This window comes from Aegilops tauschii, chromosome 2 (assembly GCF_002575655.3).
Source record: "Aegilops tauschii subsp. strangulata cultivar AL8/78 chromosome 2, Aet v6.0, whole genome shotgun sequence".
NCBI lineage: Eukaryota > Viridiplantae > Streptophyta > Magnoliopsida > Poales > Poaceae > Aegilops > Aegilops tauschii.
Window position 1 is genome coordinate 146348578 of NC_053036.3, and position 18604 is coordinate 146367181.

At 43.6% G+C, this 18604-nt stretch overlaps 3 protein-coding genes across 3 annotated transcripts; 2 read left to right on the forward strand and 1 right to left on the reverse strand.

Moving 5' to 3' along the window:
* Positions 1-7684: 7684 nt before the first annotated feature.
* On the forward strand, positions 7685-10792 carry LOC109744971 (protein EFFECTOR OF TRANSCRIPTION 2). The gene is made up of 3 exons (XM_020304109.4): positions 7685-8020; positions 8240-8602; positions 9385-10792. The coding sequence occupies exons 1-3, from the start codon at positions 7940-7942 to the stop codon at positions 10588-10590; spliced, it is 1650 nt and encodes a 549-aa protein (XP_020159698.1). The 5' UTR covers positions 7685-7939; the 3' UTR covers positions 10591-10792.
* A 205-nt stretch (positions 10793-10997) lies between these two features.
* LOC109744972 (uncharacterized) lies at positions 10998-11849 on the forward strand. Its single transcript, XM_020304110.4, has one exon. It carries the CDS (start codon positions 11119-11121, stop codon positions 11662-11664), a length of 546 nt encoding a protein of 181 aa, XP_020159699.1. The 5' UTR covers positions 10998-11118; the 3' UTR covers positions 11665-11849.
* A 441-nt stretch (positions 11850-12290) lies between these two features.
* LOC109744970 (SUMO-activating enzyme subunit 2) lies at positions 12291-18311 on the reverse strand. Its single transcript, XM_020304108.4, has 11 exons — positions 18006-18311; positions 17745-17834; positions 16996-17079; positions 16675-16893; positions 15659-15760; positions 14558-14998; positions 14247-14476; positions 13924-14017; positions 13654-13836; positions 13393-13490; positions 12291-12898 (listed from the first exon to the last, which is right to left on the reverse strand). The coding sequence occupies exons 1-11, from the start codon at positions 18048-18050 to the stop codon at positions 12595-12597; spliced, it is 1890 nt and encodes a 629-aa protein (XP_020159697.1). The 5' UTR covers positions 18051-18311; the 3' UTR covers positions 12291-12594.
* Positions 18312-18604: the final 293 nt, after the last annotated feature.

Genomic DNA, 18604 nt, shown 5'->3' on the forward strand with positions numbered 1-18604 from the left:
GGTAAATGAGATCGGGAAAATGTCGAATTTGAACACGTTGCATTTGAGGCGGTATGTTGATCGTTGGAAAAAACTGAATGACAAACTAGGACGGTTCAATCTTGGTGATTTCCCTCTCGAAAGCATGGAACTTCCTCGGTGATGGTTCGATTTATGAAGGGCGTGCATGACGACATAAGCCAAACCTTCTCAAATTTTTACCAGGGCATGGTGAGGTCATACCATGGCACAATGTGAGGCGTCATGTTTTTCAAGCATTTATTTCATTTTTTCTATAGTTGAAAACCCAATAAACAAATGTTTGTGGTTGACTATTGCCACACATTTCATCAAAATATCTGTCCATTCCTTGTAAAAGGCATGAGAATTTACTAAATGGCACGAGCATGGTTTTCCAGGCCGTACTTGTGCAGCGTTTCATGCACCGATTGTTTGAACTTGAATTATGTGCATTAATGCCTACGAAATGCACATAATCCCCTAAATATGGTAAATGAACCCGGAAAAGTGCCAAATTTGAACACGATGATTTGCAGGGTGTATGTTCATCATAGAAAAAAACTCATGGACAAAGGATAAAGGAAATTTGGATCCCCCTTCAATCTTGTGATTTCCCCCTGGAAACCATGAAACTTCCTCGGTGATGGTTCAATATATGAAAGGCGTGCATGACGACATAAGGAAAACATTTTCAATTTTTTACCAGGGCACGGTGAGGCCATACCATGGCACCACACCAGGCGTCATGTTTTCCAAGCATGTATTTCATTTTTGTATAGTTGTTAACCTAGTAAACGACGCGTTTACTGTTGACTATTGCCACACAGTTCCTTGAAATATCTGCCCATTCCTTGTAAAAGGCATGAGAATGTGCTAAATAGCATGAGCATGGTTTTCCAGATCGTTCTTGTGCACCTTTTCATGCAACGATTGTTCAAATTTGAATTATGTGCATAATTAATGCCTAGAAAATGCACATAATCCCCTAAATATGGTAAATGAGCCCAAAAAATGTCAAATTTGAACTCATTGCATTTGAGGCGGTATGTTGGTCTTTGGAAAATAACTGAATGACAAACTAGGACGGAAATTTGGATTCCCCTTCAATCTTGGTGATTTCCCTCTTGAAAGCATGGAACTTCCTCGGTGATAGTTCAATTTATGAAGGGCGTGCATGACGACATAAATCAAACCTTCTCAGCTTTTAACCAGGGCACGATGAGGCCATACCATGGCACCATGCCAGGCGTCATATTTTTCAAGCACGTATTTCATTTTTCTATAGTTGATAACCCAGTAAATGACGCATTTGTGGTTAACTATTGCCACGCATTCCCTTGAAATCTCTGCCCATTCCTTGTAAAAGGCTTGAGAATTTACTAAATACCATGAGTATGGTTTTTCCAGACTGTTCTTGTGCACCTTTTCAAGCATCAATTGTTTGAATTTGAATTATGTGCATTAATGCCTACAAAGTGCACATAATCCCCTAAATATTGTAAATGAACCCGGAAAAGTGCCAAATTTGAACACGGTGATTAGCAGGGTTTATGTTCATCGTAGAAAAAAACTCATGGACGAAGGACAAAGGAAATTTGGATTATCATTCAATCTCGGTGATTTACTATCGCACACGATTCATCTCCACCGCCTCTGCGAACCGTGTGTGTTCACTCACACATGCAAAAGTAAAAAAGAAAACCCTCGCCCAATTCATCCCCACCTACTCGCCGCGGACTCCTCTGCAACTCTACACCTCATCAAATTCTATCGCGGCGACCACCCTAAGCTCGACGGCTGTTGTCGGCGAGCGGAGGTCGCGCTCCAAACGGCACGGGATTTCGCCCCTACCGCTTTCCGCCGCCTATCTGCACAAACATTCTAGACTCTGGTCGACTGGGGTTTTCTGCGTGATTGAGCCGGTGATTTTTCTCATGGAGAAGGTAATCAACTTAGCGAAATATTCACTCATCTCTTATTGCAGTCCGTCCGTCATTGTTAATCAACCGGCAAAAATCGCCATGTAATCATTTTTGTTCTAGCTGATTCGTGGGTGTTCATTCATGGTTCCACAGTGCGAGCACAAATCGGGCAAGTGTGGTCGCGGCCAGTCAAAAACGAAGTTCTATCTCACCATTCCGGATTACTTCAGGGAGCACTCGGTATGTTCAATCTCACCTACCACGGTCGGCATGGCCTAAATTTGTGAACATATACCGTCTGTTGCTACATTATCTATATATTTGCATCAAATCTTTATTACATTATCTATTTTTAATTCTATATTTTTGTACTTTGTTTTCATCTATATATTGATATGTTCTATTAGTTATTCCCACATTTGCATCTTGCTCTGTTATTTCAATATATCTAATTTACGATCTTAATTTGCATTTCAAGCAGTACATCCCTTGCTTTGCAAGAATAGGAGTAGAAGGAAATCTTGGGCTTTACTTTGTTGATGACTCCCAGGATGTCATATTGACAATGCAACATGGATTTACAATGACGGTTAGCGTAAAACTTGATAAAGATGGTCACTCCTATTTAATTGCGGACCTTTGGAGAAAAATGTCTAACTGTTATGAACTGAAAGCTGGCAATAAATTCTAGTGCGTGCACCACAGCCTGGTCTAATTAACATGGATGTTTACTTCCCCAACGTCATCAGCCGATCAAAGTCTGATCGAGGTTAGTGTCCTTTCAACTTTCCCCATGCTGTCATATTACTTAGCAAAATTGGGGTATTTGTTCCGACTAATTAATCACTATTTAAGCAACCGATTGGGGTATTTGGAGCCGTTCTTGTGCACCGTTTCATGCACCGATTGTTTGAACTTGAATTATGTGCATCAATGCCTACGAAATGCACATAATCCCCTAAATATGGTAAATGAACCCGGAAAAGTGCCAAATTTGAACACGGTGATTTGCAGGGTGTATGTTCATCATAGAAAAAAAACTCATGGACAAAGGACAAAGGAACCCCCTTCAATCTTGGTGATTTCCCCCTCGAAACCATGAAACTTCTTCGGTGATGGTTCAATATATGAAAGGCGTGCATGACGACATAAGGAAAACATTTTCAATTTTTTATCAAGGCACGGTGAGGCCATACCATGGCACCACACCAGGCGTCATGTTTTCCAAGCATGTATTTCATTTTTGTATAGTTGTTAACCTAGTAAATGACGCGTTTATTGTTGACTATTGCCACACATTTCCTTAAAATATCTGCCCATTCCTTGTAAAAGGCACGAGAATATACTAAATAGCATGAGCATGGTTTTCCAGATCGTTCTTGTGCACCTTTTCATGCAACGATTGTTCGAATTTGAATTATGTGCATAATTAATGCCTAAAAAATGCACATAATCCCCTAAATATGGTAAATGAGCCCAAAAAAAGTCAAATTTCAACTCGTTGCATTTGAGGCGGTATGTTAATCTTTGGAAAATAACTGAATGACAAATTAGGACGGAAATTTGGATTCCCCTTCAATCTTGGTGATTTCCCTCTCGAAAGTATGGAACTTCCTCGGTGATGGTTCGATTTATGAAGGGCGTGCATGACGACATAAATCAAGCCTTCTCAGCTTTTAACCAGGGCACGATGAGGCCATACCATGGCACCATGCCAGGCGTCATGTTTTTCAAGCACGTATTTCATTTTTCTATAGTTGATAACCCAGTAAATGACGCATTTGTGGTTAACTATTGCCACGCATTCCCTTGAAATCTCTGCCCATTCCTTGTAAAAGGCTTGAGAATTTACTAAATACCATGAGTATGGTTTTTCCACACTGTTCTTGTGAACCTTTTCAAGCATCGATTGTTTGAATTTGAATTATGTGCATTAATGCCTACAAAGTGCACATAATCCCCTAAATATTGTAAATGAACCCGGAAAAGTGCCAAATTTGAACACGGTGATTAGCAGGGTTTATGTTCATCGTAGAAAAAAACTCATGGACAAAGGACAAAGGAAATTTGGATTATCATTCAATCTCGGTGATTTACTATCGCACACGATTCATCTCCATCGCCTCTGTGAACCGTGTGTGTTCACTCACACATGCAAAAGTAAAAAAGAAAACCCTCGCCCAATTCGTCCCCACCTACTCGCCGCGGACTCCTCCGCAACTCTACACCTCATCAAATTCTATCGCGGCGACCACCCTAAGCTCGACGGCTGTTGTCGGCGGGCGGAGGTCGCGCTCCAAACGGCACGGGATTTCGCCCCTACCGCTTTCCGCCGCCTATCTGCACAAACATTCTAGACTCTGGTCGACTGGAGTTTTCTGCGTGATTGAGCCGGTGATTTTTCTCTCAACTTAGCGAAATATTCACTCATCTCTTATTGCAGTCCGTCCGTCATTGTTAATCAACCGGCGCCATGTAATCATTTTTGTTCTAGCTGATTCGTGGGTGTTCATTCATGTGTCCACAGTGCGAGCACAAATCGGGCAAGTGTGGTCGCGGCCAGTCAAAAACGAAGTTCTATCTCACCTTTCCGGATTACTTCAGGGAGCGCTCAGTATGTTCAATCTCACCTACCACGGTCGGCATGGCCTAAATTTGTGAGCATATACCGTCTATTGCTACATTATCTATATATTTGCATCAAATCTTTATTACATTATCTATTTTTAATTCTATATTTTTGTACTTTGTTTTCATCTATATATTGATATGTTCTATTAGTTATTCCCATATTTGCATCTTGCTCTGTTATTTCAATATATCTAATTTACGATCTTAATTTCCATTTCAAGCAGTACATCCCTTGCTTTGCAAGAATAGGAGTAGAAGGAAATCTTGGGCTTTACTTTGTTGATGACTCTCAGGATGTCATATTGACAACGCAACATGGATTTACAATGACGGTTAGCGTAAAACTTGATAAAGATGGTCACTCCTATTTTAATGCGGACCTGTGGAGAAAAATGTCTAACTGTTATGAACTGAAAGCTGGCAATAAATTCTAGTGCGTGCACCACAGCCTGGTCTAATTAACATGGATGTTTACTTCCCCAACGTCATCAGCCGATCAAAGTCTGATCGAGGTTAGTGTCCTTTCAACTTTCTCCATGATGTCATATTACTTAGCAAAATTGGGGTATTTGATCTGACTAATTGATCACTATTTAAGCAACCAATTGTGATTTCATTTTCTGACTCCATTCCTAGGCAGTAACAAATTCTATTTACCAATTTATGCGCACTATATATACTTCTAGCATGTTCTCAATAAATAATACGTTTCTACATTTTAAGCAGAATATGATGGATGCATAGTGAACGATCTATATGTTACTAAACGTACCAATTCACTAGAAGGGCTTGAAGCATGTCATAAACTTTGTTGATAATCTGACAGAGATAGCCCAGCGTATGAACGCTGGATTTTGGATGGGATTAATTATACGTATGGTGCACACGTTGAACAAGACCAATTGTGTGCACAAAATGCTGGTAAAAAGTGTTATTTTAATGTTGATGCTCATAAACTATGTATATCTTCAATGATATGTTACAATTGGTTTTTATTCTGTATGTCAACAGAAATTGCCCGTTCTAGCAGTTCCTGGATCGATTTCCCGGCGTGGTCGAATTACACTTGTGCCTGCTAATAACGCCAAAGTGATTCCCGCAGAAATGGAACATTCAAATTAACAAGTTCTTGCTTGTCGTGGCAATGCATCCATATTGGAAAATTGGAGACATTGTTCTACTCATACTCTACCAAGGCACAGGATGGCTCTTCCTTTTCATTGACCCTCAGCCTCTTAAAATGTGCTAGCTGTTACTATGTTAAGTATGTAGATATGGACCATATGGTTGTTAGCCCTTAGCCTCTTAAATTGTGATAGTTGTTACTATGTTAAGTATATAGATATGGACCATATGGTTGTCAAAACCGTGTTATGAAGATCCTCCTTTTGTCGAACAGTGTAACCACTATATATATGTTACTCAGATGTTGTTACCCAAGTTCTTAAATTTTCATAGAATGTATTAGTATCGTACACAGTTCATTGAGTTTAAGCGTGTGCCCGATGTCCAGAAGGCATTTGCATATTAACGACCATATTGCAAATTCACACACATGTTAACATAAGGAAACGTATGTGTAACTTACTAATCATCACACACGAGTACTCGTAGACGCATCGTATGCGATACTCCTAGCCACCGCAAGCAACTACTTTGCATTTTTCAAAGTTTTTTGTACACACAGAATCAGACACGAACTAACTATATTAACCGTCTGTATTGTAATTTCTCATCGCAAACAGTTCATCCGAGTCGGCTGTTTGCCACGTATCACGCACATCTTGTTTACGTGACTCGTTTGTGTTCTTTTGGTTCATCGCAAACAATTCATCCATCTAAACTGTATGCCGCATATCACACACATCTTATTAAGTTGAACCGTTTTTGTTGTGTTCCCTAATCGAAAACAGTTCGTCCGAGTGAACCGTATGCCGTTTATCGCACACACTTTGATATGGTGTCTGTTTCTGTTGTTCTGCCTCATCGCAAACAGTTCGAATGGATTAACCATGTGCCCTGCATCTCACACGCAACTAAAATTTGAACCGTATTTGATGGCTCCGCCATCGCAAATGTTTTGCACCTTTTTTGACGGGTTTTTTACACCATCGTTTGCGATTAGTGCATCGCACACAGTTTCGTCAAAGGGTCTCTGATCGTAGTGTCGCGTTAGCAGTATCCTGCAGTAGTGCTACGCCTCCCACTGATTGATAAACCTTAGGTCATCCACTTGAGGGAAATTTGCTACTGTCCTCCAAAATTCTGCGCTTGGAGGCCCAACACGAGTCTACAAAAACAAGTTGTGTAGTAGACATCAAATATCAATATGCTTCATCGCTCTCCCGTGTTTGCAAGACTTGCAGAAGGCAACTGCTCGGATGTCAATGTTGAGATCAATGGCCACCACTAGAACAAAGGATACTACCTAGCTGACGGTATCTATCCTTAGTGGACTACTCTTGTGAAGACAATCCCCAACCCTGTTGAAGAGAAGAGGAAGAGATTTGCCCAAGAGCAGGAGAGTGCTAGGAAGGATGTGGAGCGTATCTTTGGTGTTCTTCAATCTCAATGTGGCATCGTTCGGTATCCTGCTAGAACTTGAAGCACCAAGAAGTTGTGGGAGGCGATGACTGATTGTGTGATCTTATACAATATGATCGTAGAGGATGAGCCTCCGGATGATATCTACGACCAAGGGTTTCAGTTTCAGGGTGAAAATGTTGTGTCTGAGCACGGAGGAGCGGCAATATTTGCACAGTTCACCAAATTCCATCATTAAATGCGACTGCAAAATGATTTGGTTGAGCATATATGGGTTCTCGCGGGCAACCAATAGATGTATCGGCTATTTTTTCTTTCAAATGTATTTGAAACAATTTAATTTTTGTTTGGCCTGTAAACTATGAGATATTTATTTGGTTGTCAAACTACGAGATATTTGTGTTTTGTTTGAGTTATGTTCACTAGGGTTATTTTTTGATATGTTGTAAAAAGAGCTAAAAACTGGCCGTAAGCCGGTCGCGAGGACGAAAATGTGTGTCTGCGGGTTTGGGCGCATGGCGACACAAGTACAGTACAGAAGTGAGCAGACAATCTGATTTAAACGGACGAAAAAAGGGACAAAACGCATGATCCGTTTGGGTCTGCGAGCTTTGGAGCTGCTGTGAGCCGCATCTGTGTGAACGGTTGGACCGATCCCGACCGAGGGATAAAGCCCGGCTAGGGTCGGAACGCGCCGATGCCTGCCTAGTCCAAAATTCCAAATCAGGCCGGGATTTTCGAAAGACGACAGCCCCTCTCCCGGCGGTGATGCGACCGGCGGCGGCGCTGAGCCTACCTCCCAGACACTACCAGAGAGTACGCTAGGCAGGGGCGGCCTAGCGATGCCTGCGGTCGCCGCCGCCAGACTGAAGCGGGAGGACCGCCCCCGCACCAAACACGACTCCCTCTTCTCCCCGTGGAAGGTGCGTGCGTGCTCCCCCTCTCCTGCTTGCCATCTGCTACTGGCGGCAGCCGCCGCGAGCTTTCCTGATTGCAACGTAGTTGACGAGATCCGGCCCGTGGTGTCCATCCGCACTGCTACGAGATTTCCACCCCGCGCATCAAATTCAAATTCTAGGGTCGGATTGTAAAATCTTGGGTTCTTGATTCTAGCTTGATTTGCTCCTGAATTCTCTTCGCAGGTTCTTGTCGGGCCGTCGGACTGGGAGGACCACTCCGCCGGCAAGGAGGGGGTCCAGAGGTATCACACACGCAACCTCCCGGACAACTTCCCTGGCCTCTACGAGCTGGGCGTTGCAAGGCCTTCCTATGATGGTGTCAGGGCTCGCAGGAATCGATCAGCTGTCGTCGTGGTGGTGTACCTCGGGCAGGCCGATAATGTCAGGGCGAGGCTCCAGCAGTACGGACGGACAGGGTCACACCTGGACACCGGGAATCCATTGGCTGCTGTCGGTAAAGCTGAGATGAACGCCCTCACGGCAGGACCTGGATTGTTCAGGGAAGTCTTCTCCAGAGGTTACTCCGTGATGTTTCGATGTGCGCTGGTAAGTGTTTTCATGCTTATTTTCCACTTCTTAAGATGAGAAGTGGTTTGTTGAACTGCCATACACAAGTGTGCACTAACACACCAATGATGTCTCATAGTTTGATGATATACAAGTGCACGCATCTATTGTGTATGAGAATCATGGCTGCAAGTTCTCGTGCCCTTTAGGTTTAAGAACAGCATCATAGCCTCATGCAAAGTAGTTACTTGGTCTTGTTCTGTGTTGATATCGTGTCGAAGACTTCCTTTTGAAGTTTCTGCAAATTCTCATGCTCATGCTGTTCAAATGCGCATATAAGAGTGTCGTGTTAATATGTCCTTTCCTTTGAAGTTTGAACCGTTGCTAATGTTTTTAGTTATAAAGTTTACATGTTGGCTGTTTGGTGCAGACAATACTACATATACTCTATTAATCCATGAGTAGTCTTGTCTTAACTGTTTCCACAATATTGCTTTCAGCACCAAATGGACTGTAGTTGATACCTGGCAATATGCATGTATTATGTGGTTGCTCTTGGGCCTAATTAAATCATGCACACTGTTGATGGAAATTGATTTGTACGCATTTACCTAGCCATATTTCGTAAGTAGTAGTTTAAAGTGAGTATGTCAAATCTTCCGTCGAAAGTGATGTATGAAGGGAGATTCATAACAATGCTTCTTAGTAGCTTATACAGAAACAGAACGGATCATTTTTATCTCTAGCCGTTTGTATTGTGATTATGTTGAAAATATACTTGCCATTGTGCCTAATGTCTCCGTTACTGTGGGCAAAAACAGATGTGTTCCAAAAAAGCAGCTGAGAAGACTGAAGCTCAGCTACTGGGAGTATTTGATTATGCATGGAACAAACTTCAGAATAGTGCGTGTCGTCGCGAAGAAATACTGCTCAAGTTAGAACAGGGAAGCCATAGATTATCTTTGCTTGGCAGAGTTCGGCACTTAAAACAGAGGGTGTTTGGAGAGAAAGCAGGTATAAAGATTAACAGCAGTGGGTCTGTTGAGATTTCATCTGGCAGTATGAAAAATATGCTTCCAAGAGTCCGTGCGTTTGTCGGCTTCAGACCTCGTTTAGTTAACTCTGGTGGCGATTTAAACAAGGCAACTGATATTCACCGGAAATGCACATCTCAGGCCAATACTGCTGGTAATAAACAAGCACATAGAAGGTCTGAAGGATACAAGGTGAAAAAGATCGATGTTATTAAACGACGAACTGCGCCGATACGAGAAGCCGAAGCTGTTTGTGGAGTAACGCTAGAAGATGGTTCTTCTTGTTTGGAAGATCCATTGGAAGGAAGAAAGAGGTGTGAGTTGCACAAAGGTAGAAGAGTCAGAGTCGCATACGGTCGCAAAGTATCCTCTTCTAGCTCCACTTGCCAAGTTGCTATTCCAACTGTTGAATCCATACCTCAACAAACTGCTAATCCAAGCAAACCAGATCAAGCATGGCAAACCAGTGCAGACCAGTCCAAAAATCTGTCGACAAATGCAAAGGAGCCATCACGTCAAAGGAACGGCTTCGAAGCAAAGGAGATGAAAATCGGAGAAGCTCCTGCAGAAGATGAAGCATATGGAGCCTCCCATGCAGAATCTCAGTTCCACCAAGATGAGCCTGTTGGAAGAAAGTGGTTTGAGCTGCTCAAAGCACAGAAATCAGCCAGCGCACCATCATCGAGAGGCCAAGGATGTCAGACAAGAGAAGCAAATGACGACGCATCAGCCATATGTGGAGTAGTGACAGATAATGGGTACTGCAAACTGGCACCAGTGACAGGAAGGGAAAGATGCGAGGAGCACAGAGGAATTGAGGTCACTGGTGCTTCATCGGCACCATGTTCCGGAAGGTTGGGATGGCCATCTATCTGTGGAGCTCGAGCATCCGATGGTTCACCTTGCAAGAATCAGCCAATCGCAGGGAGGAAGAGATGTGGGTTGCACAAAGGTCAAAGAGCGTGCTGCGCCTCCACGCCATCCGTCAAATAAAAACATTGCCCCATTGATCCTGTTGTGTGTTGTAATAGCATTTCTGATATAGATTTTGAAGTTGCTGTTTATTCAATTTTACAAGGTGTTGATTTGTTGTTCATGCTGTAAACAACATTGTTGATGATAGATCACAGGAAAGTGTAACACAAATTGTAGATCAAATTTTTGGAGAGCTATGGACGTGTGGATAATTGGATTTGCTGATGGAATGTTGGAGAACAATTGATTCTGCCTGTGACCACCCCTCTGAGCATTATGTGCACTGTTGATTTCTGGATAACACGATTTCGAGCTTATACTTTGCGCATTGGTTCATCTTTTATTTTTAGGTATGCACATTAGTTCATCTTTATCTATGATCAAGCAGAGCAAGTACCTCTAAAACTTGCAGAGAGAACACACGTGTCATGCGGGTAGACGTCATCCTTGTGCCGTTGCGCCTCCGCCTATTTGGAGCCTCCAAAATCAAAAGGGAACATCCGAGGAGGCAAGCACCCTCCCCTCCGCTCGACTGCGCGGATCACTATGCTCCCGCCGCAACTCCCCGGACCCGCCGGGCACCTCCCGCTCGCCCTTGCCGTCACCGCCTCCTTCGCCATCAGCTGCAGCGGTGGCTCCGCCAGCGGCCGCTCCCGCCGCCGCCGCCGCGCGAAGCCCAAGCCCATCGTGTTCCCGCCCCCGCCGCTCCGCCGCCTGGTCTCCTCCTCCCTCCGCCGCCTCCTCCCGCGCCCGCGCCCCCTCCGCGGCGGATGGCTCGGGCCAAGGGGGAGGCGGAAGGCGCCCGCCGAGGACGTGGTGCTGCTCGTCCTCTCTCTGGCCCTGGGCGACAGGCTCGCCGTCCTCGCTGAGGCCTGGCGCGCGTCGGGCCTGGGCCAGGCGCTCGGCATCTGGGCGGCGGTGTGGGGGCGAGCGAGGAGGAGGAAGAGGGCGAGCGGGCTCCGGAGGCTCGCGGCGCTGCTGCTCGGGATCGCGTTCTGCGCGCTGGCGTCGCATTTCAGAGGGGCGGCGTTCCTGGAAGGCCTCCGGAAGACGGGCGGCGGCCGGAAATTAGCGCGGATTCTCCTGCGGTGATTGATTTTGTTTCCCTATTCGATTTCTTGAGGATGCATTTGCCCGAAACGGCGTCGGAATTGTAGGTTTCCTTGTGCGGATGGATCGTGTTCCTGAACTGTTGATGTGATTCTGTTGCGGCTGCTGTTCTCTACTGGAAGGCATTCTGTTGGCGTCCTGATGAACTGGACTGTTGATTTGGAGCATCTTGTTCGTCTGGTTTTGCTGGCTGAGATGGAAGCATCAACGAGCGAACTTGTTCACTTGTTGCATTGGATATGTGTGTTAGGTTGCTGAATTGGTAGTTCTGTTATTTGCTGCCGCAAATTAGCGGACGTGCTCTCATAGTTTGGAGGTTTTTCTTAGAATCAACTCTAGATCTTGGCAATTTGGATGCAGATTGTTTGATTTTTTACCAGATAACAGAAATAGGACCCTCTTAGTTGGCGAACGTTCGCTGGGAGGAGGTGGGCCGGTGGCATTTCAAACAAAATGACAACTTACAGCCAGCAAAATCTCACGAGCAACTAAAACAGCCAGCCAAAAGCGTTTGAGCTCACGAGCAACAACCAAGAAAAAGCATTCGCTTGCCATTCCCCTCCCAACTGACGTTCACCCGATAAAACATTACCAATACGATACAGAACGAAGAGCAAAAATTATCATCCATTCTCCTTCGCAGAGAAACACAATTTTACCCTTACAGCTGACTGTCAGCGGGGCATTAGTCGCTCCTGTGCCTACAAACTCAACTACAAATTACATTCCTACGGCGCGGTATCTAAAGCCAAAAATATGTCCCAGGGGTAGTCACTGATAGCTCAATATCCTCATTAGCCTAACATCACCACATAGATAAGTTACCAAAGATGCTACGTTGGAACAATGAGTTAGCCATGACAGCAGGGGTCAACAGCTATTATCTCTAGACGAGTAAGACCGGAACGACTGCTATTGCAATCTTTTTTTCTTGATTAACGCTGGGTTCCCGTCGAGCATCGTACAATCATCGTCGTCTTCAACAACCTGAGCACTACTGGATGCATCACAGTTTTCCTTTGTTTCCAACAGTTCATCCAGCTTGCGCTTCATCCCAGGTTTAGATGGATCCTCAACAGTGTCATCAGTGGCACGCGCACTGGATGAAGAGGCTGCCGATTTGTTCTCCCCATTACTATTAATCTGTTTCTCCACCGGAGCTGACCATCCAGATAAAACCATTCCGTCAGGCTCTTTCTCCTCGTCAAACTCTTCCCTGCATTGATCACAGAAGAAATTAAGCTCTAGTCGTTCACAGAGGTACTGAAGTGAAAAAGTATGCATATGACAGAAACAGTATTCAGGTCACATTTGCCTCTACAGCAGAGCAATCTATCCATGTACTTGAGGTATGATATTAAGCATGGAATGTGTGAAGAACATTACATGATAAAACCAATTTGTATGTGAAAACATTTTGTAAAACAACGTCAGTTTTACCATGATGCTACCACTATGGGACAGTGGGAAATCATCAGCTAACTTTAATTAGCAAAATTGTATGAAGGTGTTCTATGTATATTGTATAAATCTACGGCCAGTTTTTATTGCACAAGAGTCGTCATACCTAATAGTCGTATTTTATAAAGGCTGTTGGAACTTGGAAGGCAAGGGGAACCCAATAATTTTATATACAAATGCAAACATCCAGCTAGGTATAGTTTTAGAAGACATAACTGGCATTAATACAAGGAAAATACAGATATGAACCTGTGCTTGATGTTAATGCTGCATGACAGCTCCTGCTGGAAATCCTCAACGGTAAGCTTTGTACCATTAATAACTGGAGCTGGCAGTTCGGCCAAGACCTGTAATAGTTGATCAACACTAAGCTGGCAATAAATATATTGTAATCGAAAATATGGAAACACAAGGGCCACAGAGTAGAAAGGGGACAAATGACATGGGAGTGCATTGTTCCATTGGCCCTTGCCTTGAACAGGAAACATTATGAGTACACGAGGATAGTACCTTCTCAAGGTTTAAAGCATAGTTTGCAGCCTCGTCTTCCTCTAAGCCATCGCCATCCTCAAAAACAAGTGTAGAGCCAATCATTACCAACGGTAGGTTCATTCCAAGTTTGCTTTTTATAATCTTGTCGATAACCTCCTTAAGCTTTGTGACCTTAGTGTTAACATCCAGCAGAAGAGGGGTCTGATGCATTCAGTTTTAGTTTCATGTCAGACACAAAAGATGGGAATAACATATAAGAACCGAGACATCTTAGACAGTGCAAAATACCTCAGAGCAGACATAGCATGATGGATTAGGTTCAAAAGGTTCTACAGGCATCAGGAGCAACTTCTTTGTAGGATGTTCAAGACAATATGTCATTCTGTAACCATGTCAAAAAATGAAGTTACAGTATTTACTGTATTGCCGGTGAGATAGGCAAGAACTGATGAATAACATATGATACCATGTAAAAATGGGTGCCAGAAAAGTGGCAACAGCAGCACTCTTTTCAAACTACCATATCCAGAAAACAGGTAAACTGAACTGTAACAACATCAGGAAGAAACATAGGCAAAAACAATGTGATATAACAAATTAAGTATAGTCACCTGTAGTTCTTGTAATCATCCTGGAGAACTTTGATTGCTTCGATAACAATGAGACCAGCTATTATAGCATTTGTTGTTGCCACAGCATGAACTATGTTTCCAGCAACACCTTTAGCTTCAAATAGGCTATGTAGTGGTATACCAAAAGAGTGAGCTCTGATATTAGCCGCAGCAGTAACAAACTCAACTGCTAACTGGTCATCCTTGTCAAAAACCAAGTTCCCTATTTCCTGAGATCGGAAAAAACGAATCATATACAAAAAAAATCATTTCTTAAAAGTTTACAGAACTTGAACTTAACACATACAGACCTTCTCTCTTTTCTCAAAAAACAATTTAAAAGCCTCCAAAAGCACTCTTGAATTTTCAGCCAGAGTCCATATCTCTTGAGGATTTGTAAGACCTAAAGATGCCATAGCAGAAGGCTCTTCATGATCATTACTGCAATCCCACGAGCTACCATTTTGCTTTACTGCTTCAGGTAATGTGTCTCTAATGTATACTGGATTTGGTCTTCTCCGATTCTTCCAGGTTTCTTCATTCTCTAAGGCAACTTCGATATTATAACCAAATACATGATCATAAATCCTCTGAGCATACTGATCAAGATCTTCGTCAACATCCCTTTCAAATACATCTAACTTTGAACTGCTGCCATCTTTTGAATGCACATTAAGGTCATTATCTTGGTTCTTATCACCAAATAGCTTAGCAAAAAGAAGCTCCTTTGCCCAAACAATGCAATGGACAAACTGCAAAAAGGAAATTAAATAATGCCATTAAAGCTCGTCCTGTGTTTTGAAAAATATTACAAATTTTACCTTGTAAAAAATATTGATACTTCAAATACTAATTACATGAGAACTGTGATTACCAAAAGCAAGCAAACGAATGTTTGTTAGAATGTATCTTCTGTGCATTAAACTCGCATTTTGAGGATTCCACGATATGCAGCATTCATAAATGATACTACCTCCGTCCGGAATTAGTTGTCGTTGAAATGGATGTATCTAGATGTATTTCAATGCTAGATACATCTGTTTGAGCGACAAGTAATTCTGGATGGAGGGAGTACAATATTAGGCAACTAGGTCGAACAGCATCCAGTTTAAATGACTTTTCCTGCAAGGTTCCATCAGAACTAATCCAAGAAACAAAGGCCGAATAAATAAGCTTATTTCTAGATATAAACAGGGTTACAGGGGTATGAAGCCATTAATAATTTAATACGAGAAAATACTAACTATGTAAGAAATATTCCTTCCCACATTAAACAAAACTAACTATGCATATTAAGAACATACAAACCAACATGATACTTAGCCTCGGAAGAAATAGCAGAACTTAACTAATATCACAATAAGAAAAAGCAGACAAGAAAATAATCAACATGCAGAGGCAAAAAGAGGAACCTTTGATGGAGTGCTTGTAATTGTGCAGACTGGATATGATTTTGGGATAGGCTTAGGTTGGCATTCATAGCATTCTGTTTTACCCTTGACATGAACGGTAACCTGCAAAATAGAATGACAATTGTTTTTAGTAAAGCATTAACTTGACCTATTCAGCAGAGAGCCAGACTCCTTGATTAGTTCAGTGACCGTGAAACATGGTTTCACAGTTGACAGATGCGCTATAAATTACGAGTATGGTTAAAACAACAGTGAGGTACAGAAAAACTTGTTTTATACCAAGCAGTTTAGGCCTGGCCACTAAGTGGCATGCATTTATATCAAAATAACACTTGGGTTTTGACAATTGATGTAAATGAATCAAATGTTGACTCATATTGCATGCTCGTGGCACAACTATTTGATGTACAAGTTTCCAGATTATGTCACTCATTCGGCTCTTATTTTTCAGCTTCAAGTCAACTAGAAAATGCAATGATATGTACACGACTATCAAACAAATGTCAACCATATGCAGAGCGTACACAAAATATAGCATAAATACCAGCACGACATGCTGCAGGTTGTATACAGGATTTCTAAATTCGTCATTTTTTAAAGCATGCATAAGCAGCTCTTGTGGAAGAGAGTGGGCAGATGCCTACTTTCTGTTATACATGTGAGCTTATATACACCCAGAAGGTCCAGTTTCAAAATGACAATACATTTCCGCATGTGTCCTTACGTAATTGCGCAAAGGCCCAGACCAAACATTTAGCCATGTTATCAGTACACAAAGGCCATCTCAAGTGGAAGGTTGTACACCTAGGGTAAATATTACTGCTATCTTACTAAGAAAATGAAAAGGGACCACCAACGGTTAGCACACTGGCCAACAATCAAATATCATGGAATACCTTGTAGCAGGAGTACTACGAGCAAAATACAAAAGACAAACATAACAATACCCACAGGCATTAGTGACAAGGGAGATGCAAAGATAAAGAGACAAAAACCATGATATTTGATCAACTGACCTGTCCGAGAAACCCAGTGGTCCCACTCTCAACCAAAGGAACTTCAGCAGCAAGGCAGAGGCGATTCACATGTCGTCTAGCATCCAAGTTATCAAGGCCATTCAAAACTACATTAAACTGCTTGAAAAAGTCAACGTTGAACTGGGCATCCTTAACATTTGCATGGTGTGATTCTATATTGATATTTGGCCTAAATTTCAGAATAGCATCACGGGCAACCTGACAAAATCAACGGTGAAAACATCATAAGCAGGCATCAATTATGAAGAAGACCCCAAGATAACTATACCCATCATATGTTCATGTAGAAAATATACTTACATGGGCTTTTGACTGTCCCACATGACTCTTCCGAAACAAAAACTGTCTGTTCAGATTGCTGACCTCAATTGTGTCCAAGTCAATCTGCATAATAAAAGCAGCAAGATGAACCATTTCATAAGTGTGTCAAGCAAATTGATTTGTGTAGCTCTGGTTGCCTGAACAAGGATTACTCCCTGCCTGTTTTAAAACTATTTTGCATACAAGGTACATCAACCTCAAGGAACTACCGTGAAGATATCAGCTTTCGTGACAGTGCATAAAACACGAGCCAACTGGGCTCGCCCTATGCACAATGAAATTTTTGACAAAACAATACACTTTGTCCGTAACTTTGATACAAATGACACACTTTGTGCCATTGACTATATGTAAGTGACAACAAGTGTGTGTCATTTTATCAAAAGCCAAACAAAGGTGTGTTGTCAAATTCCTAATGCACAATCTAAGAAGGCAGTACCAGCGCCATAAAATCAATACAATCACGCCAGCGCAGATGCAAGTAAGCGCAGCCTAGAGGAAAACCTTGGATAGATTAGCAGCCGAAGCAGTTTATGCATCTATTTTTCAGCTTCAAGTCAACGCTAACACCATCACAGATCCCGCTACCGGCAAAGAGACGCACCGGCCATCCACCGCGGTGCTGCCGACAACAGCTAATGTGCAAGCTAGATTCGAACTAAACCTAGGCATGGTGTCAACAGAGGGCGCGGAAGCAAGGGGCCATGTATAGCAGATAACAAACTTACGACGTGGATGTCGCTGAAGCCCGAGAGCGCGAGGGTCTTGAGGAGCTCGCACCCGATGCCTCCAGCCCCGACCATCAGAACCTTCGCCGCCTGCGCACAAAGCGAACACCGGCACCAACCGGACGGACCGAATCAGGCGCCGAAATCCCAGAAACAGGAAGGGGGGGAAATACGGGCCGCGGAGATCCCCACGAGCGCCCCCGGCGGCGGGAGCACGGGGGCGGGGCGGGGCGGAGGGAGAGGGCTGGCGGTGGGGCCTACCTTGACGGCCTCCTCCGAGGAGGCGGGGGCGGCGGCGGAGGCCATGGGGGAGGGGGCGCCGGCGGAGGCGAGGGTTTTGAGGCGCCGAGGGTTTGGTTTGGGTGGGAAAGGAATTTGGGGGAGGGAGATTTGGGAGGAGGGGAGCGGAGATGGAGGAAGGGAGGGAGGCTTTGATGAGGTGAGAGGCGGGTCGCGTCGCGTCGTTCCGCACCCGGAGGGGGGAAGGGAAGGAAGCGTCGTGGAAATTGAGGGGTCCGTCGCGGTGCTGCTGCTGGTGGTCAGTTGCGCGGCCTGGTTGCAGCCTTGCAGGACGACGGGACGGTTGGACTGGATGGATGGATATGCTACGATCTGTGGGCGGGCGGGCGGTGGGCCCTGCTGGGAGCCTTTTGGGAGCTGCCGGTTGACCCTTGGCTTTTGAATCTTTGCTCCCTCTAGTCTTTTCTTCTTTTGCTCAAACAACAATGCTCCCTCCAGTCTAGAGGTGATAAAATTCAAGTAGAAGGGGCTTTTTTTTCTTGAGTTTAGGGTCAATTTGGTTTGAACATTCTCCTGGCAATATTGGAGGAGTTATTAATTTCTTAAAATTTTGATTTTGT